Genomic DNA, 15,123 nt, shown 5'->3' with positions numbered 1-15,123 from the left:
GGCTTAGGACCCGGGTACTTACGAGACCGCCTGCTGTTACCCTTTGCCTCCCACCGACCCGTACGCTCTCACAGAGAGGGTCTCCTCAGGGTGCCGTCCGCCAAACAGTGTCGGCTGGCGGCCCCCAGGAGTAGGGCCTTCTCTGTGGGGGCAGTGACGCTCTGGAACGAACTTCCCCCTGGCCTGCGTCAAGTGCCTGATCTTCGGACCTTCCGTCGTGAGTTCAAAACATATTTATTTATTAAAGCGGGACTGGCATAATTAGTGTTGAATTTTTTTAAATTTTTAAATATTTTTAAATTTTTAAATCTAAATTTTAATAATCAGCCTTTAAAATTTGCTCTTTTTAAATGTTGTTTTAAATTGTACATATTTTGTTTTATTTTGGCTGTACACCGCCCTGAGTCCTTCGGGAGAAGGGCGGTATAAAAATTTAATAAATAAATAAATAAATAAAATTATTGATTCCAGTGAGACATAACTCCCCTCCTCAAGGACACCCAGAGCAGAGGCCACAGCAGTGGTCAGAGGGTTCTCAAAACAAAATGAACAGAAGTGATTGGTAGGCATAATGGAGTGTGGGGTGGCCCGTGAGGAAAGGGGGAATGAGCTATGTGTGCTTTTGTGTGGGAAGCACAGAGTTGTTTCTGCTTCTTCTGTGCCAATGTGGATTTATTCAGTAAAGTTTGTACTCTTGATAAAATAATGTCTCAGAAGTTTCTTTTTTTGGATTCGCCAACCGGACAGTTGACAGTACAACTGTGAGAAACTATGATTATAAATTGACCAGATTAATTGCAATGCCTTGACAGTGGTAGCACACTAGAACAGAAACAATTTCAGCAGAATCCTACTTTGGTAAGTCGTGGAATTATTGTTTAAAAAGGTAAGGTTTACTTTATCATAAAGATATCCACTATTGTATTTTCTCAGCCCAGCATTTCTTACCTCCCTGCAGACAGCAGCAATTTGTCCTTCATCCATGCATGTTTCTGTAACCACATCTGTCAAGGAACCCCCAGCCAAATACTCCATTACAACCCAGAGTTCATCTCCAACAAGATAACTGAAAAAAAAAAAAAAAAAAGGATGCATTCACGCAGTTACAGGTCAATATTTTGCTGCAAATCATTCCAAAATTAAAACATTTCAGGATAAGATTCTCTTGAAAAAGATTTACAATAATGTTGCAATATTATTAAATCAATAATTCAAAATTTCCAAAAACACCACACTACTAACCAGAGCATATAAAACATTTGCTAGACCAATTCTAGAATACAGCTCGCCTGTTTGGAACCCTCACCACATCTTTGACATCAATACAATTGAACGTGTCCAGAAATATTTTACAAGAAGAGTTCTCCATTCCTCTGAAAACAATAGAATACCCTATCCCACCAGACTTGAAATCCTAGGCTTAGAAAACTTGGAACTCCGTCGCCTTCGACAAGACCTAAGTTTAACTCACAGAATCATCTATTGTAATGTCCTTCCGGTTAAAGACTACTTCAGCTTTAATTGCAATAATACTAGAGCAACTAATAGATTTAAACTTAATGTCAACCGCTTTAATCTAGATTGCAGAAAATATGACTTCTGTAACAGAATCATCAGTGCTTGGAATACTTTACCTGACTCTGTGGTCTCTTCCCATAATCCTAAAAGCTTTATCCAAAAACTTTCTACTATTGACCTCACCCCATTCCTAAGAGGACCATAAGGGGCGTGCATAAGCGCACAAACGTGCCTACCGTTCCTGTCCTATTGTTTTTCTTTTCTTCTTTCTATATATATGCTTATACCTCCTTATATTTACCCATATATGTTTATATACTATATAATCTTTTGTATGATTCCTACATATATTGTTGTGACAAAATAAAATAAATAAATAAATAAAATAAAATAAAGGTGCTTCCAAGTCAAGAAGCATCTCACTGAAAGCTAGTGCAAACTTTCCGACAATAAACCTTAGAAGGAATCAGGTAGGACTTTCCTGATTAATACATTTTAGGGAAAAGGGTGAGTATTGAAGTCATGAAAGTTTATGTCTTTTCGTAGAATTTGTTAAAATTTCTTTAGAATGTTTGCTATCACAGACCAACACCGCCGTCTTTCTACAGTGTTTCTAACAATAACAGAAAACAGTAAAAATTGATGAAAGAAAGCAATGCTTGGGGTTACTTACCTGTCTAAATAGTTCACAATGTTGGAATTCTTATTTTCCCTCATGACCAGAATTTCATTGATTATTAATTCCTTTTTGGGTTGTTGCTGAAGATTCATCTGCTTTATTGCCACCTGGAATCATATTATCCCCAAAACGAGGGAGAGGATAAGAAAAATCATACAATTATTGTATTATAAACACTCCATAGTAAGGCCTAGCAGATTAAGGCAATGGCAACATTAAAATTTGTATTTAAGCCACTTTGCATACAATATCTGTCTGTTAAGTAACTGGGGGCTCCTCTCGCTTCTTCTCTGATTGTTTTCTCAGTACCTCCTTTCCCCAAATTTCTCACATTCCATCACAGATATTGAAGTTAATGTATGAGAATAGAAATCTCACATATAGAAGTTAATCGTTATGAACACTCTTCCTTCTCAGTTTGGGTCATTCTGACCCAATTGTGAGAAGAGCACAAATACAGGTAGTCCTTGACTTACAGCTGTTCATTTAATGACTGTTCAAAGTTACAACATCACTGAAAAAAGTGAATTATGCACGTTTTTTAAAAAATTATGACCTTTGCAGTATCCCCATGATCATGTGATCAAAATTCAGATGCTTCGCCACTGGTTCATATTTATGACCATTGCAGTGTCCCAGAGTCATGTGATCACTTTTTGAGACCTTTTGACAAAGTCAATGAGGTAGCTAGATTCACTTAACAGCCAGGTTAGTAACTTATTAACTTCAGTGATTCACTTAACAACTGTAGCAAGAAAGGTCATAAAATGGGGCAAAACTCATTTAACAAATATCTCATTTAACAACAAAAATTTGGGCCTCAATTGTGGTTGTAAGTCAAGGACTTCCTGTATGGAGATGATAACTCAGTTTAAACCAAACTAGAGGTAGTTCAAAGTCATTTTCTGCTTTGATCAATCAACATGTGGATTGCCTTTCAGTCAATATAAATAATGGCACATCATCTCAAATACATTACATGTCATTGGGAAGCTTTAAAATAATCTTTGACCCACCATTGATTTTTTTCTTTGTTCTAATTAATAGGGTCAACTGACCACCATGGGCATTTACATAGAAAATCTTAGGTCTTTACAGAGATCTTTCTTTAATTGGTATCTACTGACATCTTTGGAAATCAAAGATTTTATCCAACTGTTAAGAATTAATGATAAGACCCTTAAGACCCTACCCTCTGGAATGAGCTCCCTCTGGGGCTTCGTCAACTCCCCGATCTCAGGTCCTTCCGCCGCGAGCTGAAGACGCTGCTGTTTCGAAGAGCAGGACTAGCTTGAACGTAGTTTTTAAATTGGGATTTTTAAAAAAGGGGTTTAAATGAGGTTTTAAATTTGTATTTAAAAGTTTTAGGGCATCAATTGAATTTAACTGTCTATTCTTTTAGCTGTTTATATGTATTATATGTTTTCTGTTGTTTTTTCTGGCTGTGAACCGCCCTGAGTCTTTCGGGAGATGGGCGGTATACAAATATAATAAATAATAATAATAATAATAATAATAAGTAGGAAATGTTTCAGCAAGGCACTCAAATACTTGGATAGAAAGGTGAGTGTTGTATTAATTAACACAGCAGCTGGATTTTAACATCTGCTTCTCCAGCCATTTAATGTAGAAGCTGGACTGTATCACCCACTGAGAGTACATGAGATCACGCACCAAACCAGGGGTCACCAACCTTTCGGACCTCAGGGACCACTAAATTCATAATTTTAAATCCTGCGGACCACTAATATGATCTGCCTAATGACTGGCTGAGTGGGCATGGCTAAGTGGGCATGTGACTGAGTGGGCGTGGGCAACTCAATGTCACTCGCGTTGAGGGGTGCCTCACTGGCCTGTACTCGCCCATCCCCTCCTAGCTACTCCTCACCTGTCTGCCTGGGCTCCTTAGGGCCCCAACAGGAAACAGTTGTTGGAGCTAAGCAACCACCATGAGAAAGAGTTGGCAAAAGAGCTGGCTCAGTTCAAATTGGATCTGGCCAAGAAGGAGGCTCAGCAGAAGCACCTCACTGAGGACTACGAGCATAGGCTTTCCAAGCAGAGGGAAGACCTGCAGGAGTGCAAGGCCAGGTACCAGCGCCTGGAGGCTTAAGTGAGCTGAGATGGTCAGCCAGTTCCAGGCCATGATGCTGTCCCACTGGAACGAGGCCCTCCGGCTCTTTGCCACCAGTGGCACTTCCCTCCAGCCTTCGTCCAAAACCCCGCACTAGGAGGCTGAAGCAGATCCCGAGTCAGAATTTCTGCCCCCCTCCAACCCACACAAAAAAACCCTGAAGGGGGAGACTCTCTGCAGCAACACAAATGCTCACTGCATGTATCTGGCCCAGGGGCCTTAGTCTGAGGACCCCTGATTTAGTGCAATATAAAAATGCAAATAATTTTTCTGCGGACCACTAAAATGATCTCGCGGACCACCAGTTGGTGACCACTACACTAAACTATAGTATCCACACAATGCAGCAAAATTGTCTTCCCTGTGCTTTCTGATACAACCAACCCACAATATTTATTTATTTATTTTATTTATTTTATTTAATCACATTTTTATACCGCCCTATCTCCCAAGGGACTCAGGGCGGTTTACAGCCTATTAAAAAACACAAATACACAAATATAAATACAAGATAAAACACTAATTAAAAAACTTATTGAATAAGGCCGAATTTAAAATTTATAATTAAAATAATAAAACCCCATTAAAAACTAAATTAAAAATTAAAATCCTAGCCCAGTCCTGCGCAAATAAATAGATGTGTCTTAAGCTCGCGGCGAAAGGTTCGAAGGTCGGGAAGTTGATGGAGTCCCGGGGGAAGTTCATTCCAGAGGGTGGGAGCCCCCACAGAGAAGGCCCTTCCCCTGGGTGTCGCCAGTCGGCACTGCCTGGCGGACGGCACCCCAAGGAGTCCCTCCCTGTGAGAGCGCACGGGTCGGTGGGAGGCAGTCGGTGGCAGCAGACGGTCCCGTAAGTAACCCGGCCCTAAGCCATGGAGCGCTTTGAAGATGGTTACCAAAACCTTGAAGCGCACCCGGAAGGCCACCGGTAGCCAGTGCAGTCTGCGCAGGAGTGGTGTCACATGGGAGAAAAGAGGGGCTCCCTCTATCACCCGCGCAGCCGCATTCTGGACTAACTGGAGCCTCCAGGTGCTCCTCAAGGGAAGCCCCATGTAGAGAGCATTGCAGTAATCCAGGCGAGATGTCACAAGAGCATGAGTGACTGTGCATAGGGCATCCCGGTCTAGGAAGGGGCGCAACTGGCGAACCAGGCGAACCTGGTAAAAAGCTCTCCTGGAGACGGCCGTCAAATGGTCTCATATTCAACAATATTCAAAAAATCTTTGTGTAGTTCTTTTGGCTTTTTATCTTTTTCTTAAGACTACCAGAATGAGTTCTCCAAGAGTTGCTGGAACTTGGCTCTGGGCACCTAATGTATATCATGTAGCAGGTAACATTTCATTTTCTTCTCTTTCCAGATCTTCTTCTACTATGACTTGATATGCTTTTTTCATTAAAAAGAATGCTGTGTTTTAAAGGTTGCACTAAATAGTATGATATCTCATCCTTGAAGTTGCAAGACAGAACTGTAGGTATTCCTAATCTGAATTGGCTTGGATGGATTTTAACAGTCTACCAGGTGTTTATATACTTACATATGTTGGCATGACACCTGAGGAAGGAAGGGAGGGAGGGAAGGGTTTGTTCTTTGTCCCCATAAGACTTCATCTCATTTAGGACATAAGCAGAATATGTATATGCAAGCCATGAACTGCATCATCAGGTTAGTGGTCCAAACAGTGAGAATCTTTGGATTTCCACCCAGAAAAGAAACAAGTCCTCAGTTTTTAAGAGCAAAATAACCCTGAAACACACACGGCATCACACTCACCTCCTGCCCTGTAGCAATGTCTATTGCTGTATAAACAGTACCGGAAGCCCTTAGGAAAAATAAAAAGGGAAATCAAGATGTGACACATCAGCAAGAGAACAAAAATAACTTAATAATAACATGAGAAAGATCAACAAGCTTCCCAACCTAATGTGATTATGAGAGTCATATCTATCCTAGCACCTCTACATTGAATAGAGATGTTTGAAGAATCTAAATCCTCTTCTGTGGGATCCTTAGTGATTTCCGAGTGTGATGATTTTCTTGTAGATGTTTCATTGCCAAACTAGGTAATGTCATCAATGCTAGAAGCTCTGAATTCTCTTCCCTTCAGCCTGTTCTCTCCTAGTTAAATTTGTTTAGCCCCCAAGCATCAAGATAGGAGAATATTTCCCAAGCTTTTGCTGGACAGAGAATTCTGGGAGTTGAAGTCCTCACACCTTATAACTGCCAAGGTTGAGAAACACTGAGGTAGGATGTCAACTGCTTCTTCTCTACAGGCTGGGATGGCTGTGTAAAGTTGGAAATTATCAGCAGATTGATCATACTGCACCCCAAACAGTCACATGACCTTCCCCAGGGATTTCATGGAGTTGTTGAGTACAGGAGAGAGAGAAATGACACGTGGCGTGCCGCATGTTAGATGCTCTCATCTCCACAAACCACCACCGTCTCAAAGCATCCATTGAAGAAGGAATGGAGCCATATTTTTTTTATTTTGTCACAACCGCATATGTAAACATTGTCATAAAACAACAACACATCATATAAACATATATATAGGCTAGAATATGTATAAAATATAAAATATAGGCTAAAATATGTATATATATAAGTAAAAGTATTAATTTGATATAATGAAAGGGAACAATAGGACAGGAACGGTAGGCACTTTTGCATTGCCCACAATGCCTCCAATCCCCAAGCCTTGTAGATGATCCAGTAAGATAACATGGTTTGGGGTATCAAAGAGCTTCTGCAGGATCAGGAGAAGGCGCTACCCACCTGCCAGAAGCCAGCTGGGAAGGTTGCAGATAGCAATCACAAGACCCCAGAATACTGCAACCATTGTAAATACATGCTGGTTGCCAAGAGCCTGAATTTGGATCAGTGTAAAAGGGTTTGTTTGTTTTTTTGGCTTTTTTGGCTGTGAGCTGCTCCTGCTCCTGTTATTCTTATTTACGTATGAAATGGCTAAATTTGTCTATCATGGTATATCTCCTTCCAGGTCGTTATTATCCGTGGTGCAAGAAGAGTCATTGAAGACAACACTTTTATTGCTCTTCTGTAAGTATTTGTGTGACTCTTACTGTTTTGTGAACCTCGCTTATTATTTAAGTATTGACTGCATGAAATAATGGGTATATCTTATTTTTGTAGCTCCAAAAAAGGCAAAGAAGTGATGCCGACTTGGCCATGCCCACCAATCATCTTGTCACCAAGCCACGCCCACTTGGTCACCAAGCCACACCCACCAATTAGGCCACACCCACAGAACTGGTAGCAAAAAATTTTAGATTTCACCCCTGATATGGCCCCATTGTAATACCTGTATGTACATATGTACATTATTGCCTTGATTGTTTTTCTTGTTTAATTAAGGAAATAAAGCCTCTGAGATGGAGACCATTGCAAATTTCACCCATCAACAGCGAGAAGGAAGACAGATGGTGAATGTATACATTTCTAGTCTTCTGATTTGTATTATTTGAGTTAACAAATCCCACTGAGGGGCAATTTCAGATTAGGGTTGTGCTCCAGTATTTATTTAAAGAACCATATATGCTGCTTCAGAAATCCCAGAGCTGTTTTCCAAGAAAATTCTGTGCAATCCATGGGCGATCTCATCCCCAATTCTATTGCCTGATCTCATTCCATAGAAGCAAAAGTATAATAATAGTAATAGCGGCTACTAGAGGTATCTCCTTTGCTTAATCCCAACAAAACACCAGCGTAACCAGAATTATTTAGTGCAATTAAGTCTAGCAGTCTCTATGTTCATACAGATTTACTGATGATAGATAATTTCCATTGCATTTTAATCATTCTGCACTCAACTTAGTCTTTTGATCAAATACAATGTTTTCACTGGCAGGGAATGTTTCATTTTAATATAAATGCAAATGGAAATGGGATTTTTGGTGACTAATAGGGGTGTTTAATCCAATTTGTTTACATAAACAAATTAATTCAGTGTATTCAAGGCTCTCAGGGCAGAACGATGGCTCCTGAGCTTAGAGGAGTCTGATTTGTATATTTTATTTAGAAAAGCCTGTTTACATCCAGGCTGAGCCTCTTGGGGGACTAAAAAAAAAAGATTTACTGGCAAAGAAAGTGCCTTTCAAGATTGATTCGCACCTATGATTCCCAGTTAGAATTCATTGCAGCGCAATCCATGGGAAAAGTTAAAGCAAGAAATTCTCTATGCATATTTTCAAGGGCACACACTCTCAAGCTAAACACACTTATATTTCTATCCCATAAAGAAAGTGATGTCTTGCAGACACATTCTAGGATCAATGGAGCATAGCTCTTCAGGCCAAAGTTAAGAACAGGCATCTAGTTAGCACCATTCTTTCTTTCATGCAGCGTGATCCACACAGGGTGGATGAGGGTGTCAACATTTGGATCATGGTGGACAGAAAGTAGGATCCGGGTTCCGGGGGCATGGAATAGGAGAATTCATTGTGGCCAACTCACTGTGGCCATCTCACTGCCAAGTCACCATGGGACAACTTGCCACGGATAATTCCATGTGAGATAACTAACACGATAAATGTTATCCACCACTGCTTCTTCAATATTATTTCCATTTTGTCAATGGAAATAATGTCAATTAGATAGTGATGGATAACATTTGTCATGTTACCCCGTGTGGAATTGTCTGAGGCGAGTTATACTGCGGGGAGTTGGCCACAGCAAGTTGTCCTCGACCCACCCCAGCTTCTTTATGGTCGTAAATTGAGGATTACCTGTATCCCATGAGTATGTTCTTTAATAATTAACTTATTAATATTATTATGAAATCTCCTTTTAAAATATTTCCTGGTTTTGTAAACCCTTTTGGAAGAGGGTTTAAGTCTATCTATGTCATACTAAATACTTAGTAGTAATTTGGTTCTGGGGCTATGCTAATTTTTTGGTGGTACATACAGCCTTCAGGTTATAAATTATAAACCTCTATACCAGGTAATACATGATGGTCCATGTTGAAGAAAACCTGATGATAAAAAGGAAAAGGAAGGGCTTCCGCTTGGCACCACCTTTCTCGCTGGGTGCTAATTTATGGCACTCCGCACTGGATATTGTAAATAGCTACAAACTGCTGTTCCCCACTTAATTTTTCCCTCTCTGGTTGAGAGAGCAGGGGAAAGAGCAGGGGGGGAGAGAGGTAGATTCTCCTAGGGGCTTTGTTTTTCTTATGCAAAGTGTCCAAGTTCTGCTAACAATTGATTTCTTTTTGTGGATTTCTATAAGCAGGCGGAAGAAGCATGAGTGAACAATTATTGGTTTGCAAGTATTGTTGATTTCCTGACTTCCTCCTTTTTTAAAGAGAGAAAAATTATTTTTTTTTCCTTCTTTTAAAATGGCGTTTTAGACTAACTGCAAATAGACCAGCCTTGCTGCGAAATCGAAACTGAATGGAGACTTCATCTTATTGTGTTGGATTCTGGATTGTTGGATTATGTTACGTTGTTTAAGTATTTCATAAGGGGATTTTCAGCAAGAACTTTGCCATGAAGGTTCTTTCAGAAGAATGGATTCGTGACTTTATACAGGATTACACAGAAAGAATGTATTTAATTATTCAAAAATACGAACTGAAACAGGACTTAAATGCAATGGAGGAGATACAAATAAAAATGGATAAATATGAAGATATGATCATGTATAAACAAGTTGATGTAAAGAAGTTTCCTTTAAATAGTTTGGATGAAATGTCAGAATTTGTGCTACAGGAGGCTGTTTCCCGAACTGAAAAAATTTACAGGCTTAATGCTTTTCAAGAATTCTCTCTTTGGATTGATGGAATATATGGTAGTAATTTGTGGATTTTTGAACATAAGGATCTATTAGGCAATATTGTGACTGACTTTTCAAAAGGAGAAATGAAGGAAAGACAGAGATTAATGCATCAAAAAAAATGGCAAGAGACAAAAGTATTATCCTTTGAATTATTAACAGACAAAAATATGTGAGGAAGATCTGGAAGAAATGAGTTGATTGTATGTTTTATATCTATTATAAAAGACTAGGTATTTGGATTTATACTGGATTTTGACGAGGATGGACTAAATTTGAATAGCTACTGTAATTCTTGGTATTGAAATTTTATAATGTGTTGTATTGTATTTTGAATAGAATATTTTTGAAAGAGTTTATGTAAGAAAGACCTGGGGGGAAAATTATATGGTTATAGAAGCTATAAGGGAGATATTCTTTGAATTGGATTGGATTTTTATGTTTTAGTTGGTTTTAAATACTTTAGGATTAATTTGTTTTATTGATTTACATATTTTGTTATTCTTAATTGTTAATTTTTTATTTATTTATTTTTTTTCTTGAAGGATTTTGGTTGTGTTAGGAGGAAGTCAGAACTAGAGAGGGAAAATTGGTATAATAGTTTTGGGGGAAAATCTTCTTAGCATATGTTTGTTTTATTTTTAACTATACCTTGTGCTTCATCCGGGAAGTCAGGGGAGGGGAGGATTAGTGAAGGGAGGGGTTGGGGGAAAGGGGAAAATTTTTTTGGTAAAACGTTTTGAATTAAAAAAAAAAAGGAAAAGGAAGAAAGGAGTACTAACCCTTGGCCAATTTTTTCAAACCGTGTATATTTCTTCTTCGGGTCTCCAACGCTCACAATACTTCCTAAAATAAACAAGAAAAATAGACCTTGGTTAAAACATACATTAAAAGGCCAAGACAAAAAATAGTTAACAATTCCCAAATAATTTTGGAAAAAAGAAAAATTGGATATTGTCAGAAATTCTTAGTCTGGAGAACAGTAAGAATTAAATATTAAGGTGAGATTCAGGAAGCAAAAGAAAACAGATCAGTTGTTTTAAAAAAGACTACAATGTCACCCAATAGTTATAAATAAAATATCCATTTGGGTGCCACCATTCATCTTTTTTTAAAAAAAAACAAACCACATAGTGCTTCAGTTTCAAAATCTATACCTTTGGAATCAAAATCAGAAGACTAGTACAGTCTTAGATAAATAACACTTCCTGTAAGCTTTGTTAAAAAAAACCTAAAAACATTCTACACAAAGTGCAAATCAAACTTGCTATTCCAAATTCTTTCTATACTGAGTATTTTCCCTATCAACCTGTTGCATAAATAGTTTCAGGTGTGATTCATAATTTGCTTCTCCCTAAATTTCCAAAGACCCACTGCTTCTCCTTCAAATAAAAAAAACCCTATAAAATCTAATGAATTCATAACATCTCTTGAAATTTGTGCACTCCTACAAGATCTGGCAAGTTGAATCTATCATTACATTTTCCATTTGTGCTTGAAAGCTTACGTGATTCTGGCAATGTGAACAATTCCTGTATTTTCACAGAACAACTCGTGAAATATTGAAGAATAAGTGTTTTATATATAAATGTTTAGGAAAATTTTGGGTTTGAGCAGAGCACTCTTGGCAGAAAGTTGCAGACTTAGAAAAAACTAAAATACTTAAAATTAATTGAGAAACAACAGTAGATTATGATGGCATTATGATAAGCATCAACACATTAGTCCTATAATAAATTCAGTTGAGAACTGGAAAAAACTACTTCCTGGTTATACTAAAGACTGAAATAAAGGAAGATGTTGTAATGGACTGGGGTCTATTTCAAAAAACTAATGTCTGACTAATCTTTTAATAATTTATTTGAAGGATAATAGCCATCATGTCTTGTATTGCATATCTGTCTGTCTGTCTGTCTATCATCCACCCACCCATCCATCCATCCATCCTTTCCCTCTCTCTCTCTCTCTCTCTCTCTCTCTCTCTCTCTCGTCAGAGTTCCCCAACTTTTCCAGCTTTGCAGACCGGCAAAGGGGGAGGGAGAGGAGATGGTTCTACATGAGTGGCTGACAGTTCCATTTCCACGAGTGGCAGGCACACATGCTCACCACTTACAGAAATGGAGTGTGCATGCACGTGTTTGCATGCCACTCATGCAATTGGAGATGTGTACACGCACATGGGCTCACCCGTCATTTCCACAGCAGGTTCTAAACGGCTCACAGCCCAGTAATGGAACCTGGCCTGGGGCTTGGGGACCCCTAATCTAAATGAACCTTCTTTTGATTTCTGTATTTATTGTTTCTTTAAGGATTATTAATGGTTTAAAACCTTATTGTCCTTCTGCAAAATAGGGCTCCTTCAGGAAAAAGAGACATCTAAAAATAATCATTACCATTATTATTACTACTACTAGAATCATCAATAGTTCCATTTAGATTGCCTTTCTATCCAAGGACATCCAACATAATTAAGAGATAAGAAGACTAACCACTTAGTCTTATATACCCCTTCACAGTACTTTACAGCCCTCTCTAAGCGGTTTACAGAGTCAGCATATTTTCCCCAACAATCTGGGTCCTCATTTTACCCACCTCAGAAGGATGGAAGGCTGAGTCAACCTTGAGCCTGAGGAGAATCGAACCGCCGAATGGCGGGCAGACGACAGGCAGCAGAATTAGCCTGCAATACTGCATTCTAACTACTGCGCCACCACAGTTCTTAGGCATCAACCCAAACTGGTTTAGGTGCCAATATGCAACAAAAGAGACTGAGAATTGATTCCAGACAAATCAGCAAATGCGAATTTAGAACCTTGGCATCACATCCAAAGTTCCAACCCGCCAGATCTTCTAAATAGTATTTTCTGTCTTCCCTGCGGCAGTTGAAACACTGAACCATCCTTTTTAGGAAAGTCAGAAGGGTCAGCTTCTCAACCTTGTGCCATCTAGTTAATTGCATATCCAGTGTGTACACCATATGCAGCAGTGCTATGGGTAGACAACGTAATTGAACAAGGTAAGATTTGTTCAAACTTGTTTTGTTCATCTATTTTTCTTTCTATAAGCACACAGATATGCACAGAGAGAGAGAGAGAGAGAGAAAGAGAAAGAGAACTAAGTAAAATTGTATCAAAATTTCAGAATCAAAATTTCAATAGCAAGTAATTTAATCAAAGACCAAAATGTTTATTATATACTTTATACCTTGGTGTATCATTTTCCTTCAGCCCTTTCAGTAACTAATAATGATAGAATATCCTCCTTCTCACTCCCCCCCCTTTTTTATATCCAGTACTCTAAGGTATTAAATAATAATCCAATTATCTTAAATTAGATAAACATTAGTGTATTGAAATAACACAATGTATCAAGATTTATATTAACACAATAAAAAGTGGGGTGCATGATTTTCTTTTATGAGTTATTACCAGCCATGATCATTTGTGAGTCATTATCTGCCATGATTTCAGAAAAGAATTAACAATGAATTTGAGGAGAAATAGACTTCAATGACATCTTTATAAAGATGGGTAGAAGAAAACCAGGGAGACACTAGAAAACATCACTAACAAAGGAAGGAGGTGTAGCCTAGATTTTTTTTAAAAAAAAAATCTTAATTCATCTTTAATTCTTTTCATAATAAGCCAGAGAAACATGTGTAGTTATCCAGGCTTCAGAAGCGTGACAGAAATTTCAAGCAAGTTTTCCATCTCAAATTCAAACTTGGCTCAAAGGAAAACCTTTGAGCATGGTACTCAAGTGCCTATTATATTATTAAAGGAAGAGAAATGAAAGTTGACAATAATCAAGGAAGCAAAATGAGTTTAGAGATTCAGGGCACAGAATCAGATCAAACTGGGCTTCATTAATAATGCTGCTAAGCCATAAATGTTTTGCTTCACAATATGGCAGCAAAGTGGCCTTTTTACTATCTAGCATATGGTTGTTCTTAATTTTCTAGATTTCTTATTTTTCTATTTTCTGGCATATGGCTTTAATTTTCTATTTATATCATACACCAGACAGAGTTGGCTGGAATGGAATGGAATGGAATGGAATGGAATGGAGTGAATGAGGGAGGGAGGGAGGGAGGAAGGGAGGGAAGGAAGGGAGTTCTGGCCAATCAAACTGAGGTTATAAGTTGCAAATGAATGGTTGCAGTGCATACAGCATTCTTCACCTGGTTATTGAATTAAATCATTTCCTGAATTCATACAATGGTTTAAGCCACAATTTTTCTGAATTATAAATTATTTAACCAAAAGTAAAAAAAGTCCCTCCAGATTTTACTCCGCTACTTGTTACTGGCATTGGGGGGAGGGGGGTGCTCATCTCTGCTTCGGGGCCATTGAGCCAGTGTTGTCCATAAACATTTTCACAGTCATGTGGCCAGTATGTTCTCAGGAAGCAGTGTTACCCTCCCACAAAGTGGTAACTATTTATCTACTTGCATTTGTATGCATTCGAACTGCTAGGTTAGCAATAGCTGGGGCAAGGAAAGGAGCTCACCCATTGGGTGGTGCTTGGGTCTCAAACCTGCAGTGTCTTCATCACTGAGCCACTGTGCCACCCACAACAAAAGTAAGCCTGATACTTATTACTGTATATTATGTGAGAAATGCAGCTGGTAGACCCTAGCCTGATGCAATGTACCATGTCATGACAATCTAACTTCTCACTGTAATTAGAAGACCTTAAAAGTACTCATGGTTGTTCTTCTCAAAGTTTTCGTTCTTTCTGTCATTTTCCTAACTCCTATGTGATTTTGTCAGCAAATGACTACAACAAGAGAAAAAGAAATGCTTACTTAATTTCTCTAGAATCTCTTCATCAGTCATCTTGGATTTCTTCCGTTGCCGATCTGTGTTTCTATACAAAGTGGTTGTGTTTGAATTTTCAGGCTGGGGGACTGTTGACTCTTTCACTGAAGCTGGTGAAGCGACAGGCTCTATCACTGACCGTGTGTAAATCTGAAACAAAGAGCTGAGATTGGTGGACCCCC

The 15,123-nt window shown here is 38.6% G+C and overlaps 1 protein-coding gene across 7 annotated transcripts in view; it reads right to left on the bottom strand.

Annotated features, from left to right (window-relative positions):
• PAK3 (p21 (RAC1) activated kinase 3) overlaps positions 1-15,123 on the bottom strand; it is a 187,784-nt gene that overhangs the window by 8,964 nt on the left and 163,697 nt on the right. For all 7 annotated transcript variants that reach the window (XM_058197185.1, XM_058197187.1, XM_058197182.1 and 4 more), the window contains 5 exons: positions 14,929-15,091; positions 10,904-10,967; positions 6,099-6,147; positions 2,192-2,304; positions 949-1,066 (listed from right to left, as the gene is read on the bottom strand). In XM_058197185.1, the coding sequence (XP_058053168.1) occupies positions 949-1,066; positions 2,192-2,304; positions 6,099-6,147; positions 10,904-10,967; positions 14,929-15,091 (507 nt within the window). The remainder of the gene's footprint in view (positions 1-948; positions 1,067-2,191; positions 2,305-6,098; positions 6,148-10,903; positions 10,968-14,928; positions 15,092-15,123) is intronic.

This window comes from Ahaetulla prasina, chromosome 11, assembly GCF_028640845.1.
Source record: "Ahaetulla prasina isolate Xishuangbanna chromosome 11, ASM2864084v1, whole genome shotgun sequence".
NCBI classification, from domain to species: domain Eukaryota; kingdom Metazoa; phylum Chordata; class Lepidosauria; order Squamata; family Colubridae; genus Ahaetulla; species Ahaetulla prasina.
This window is presented reverse-complemented; position numbering and strand designations above follow the sequence as displayed.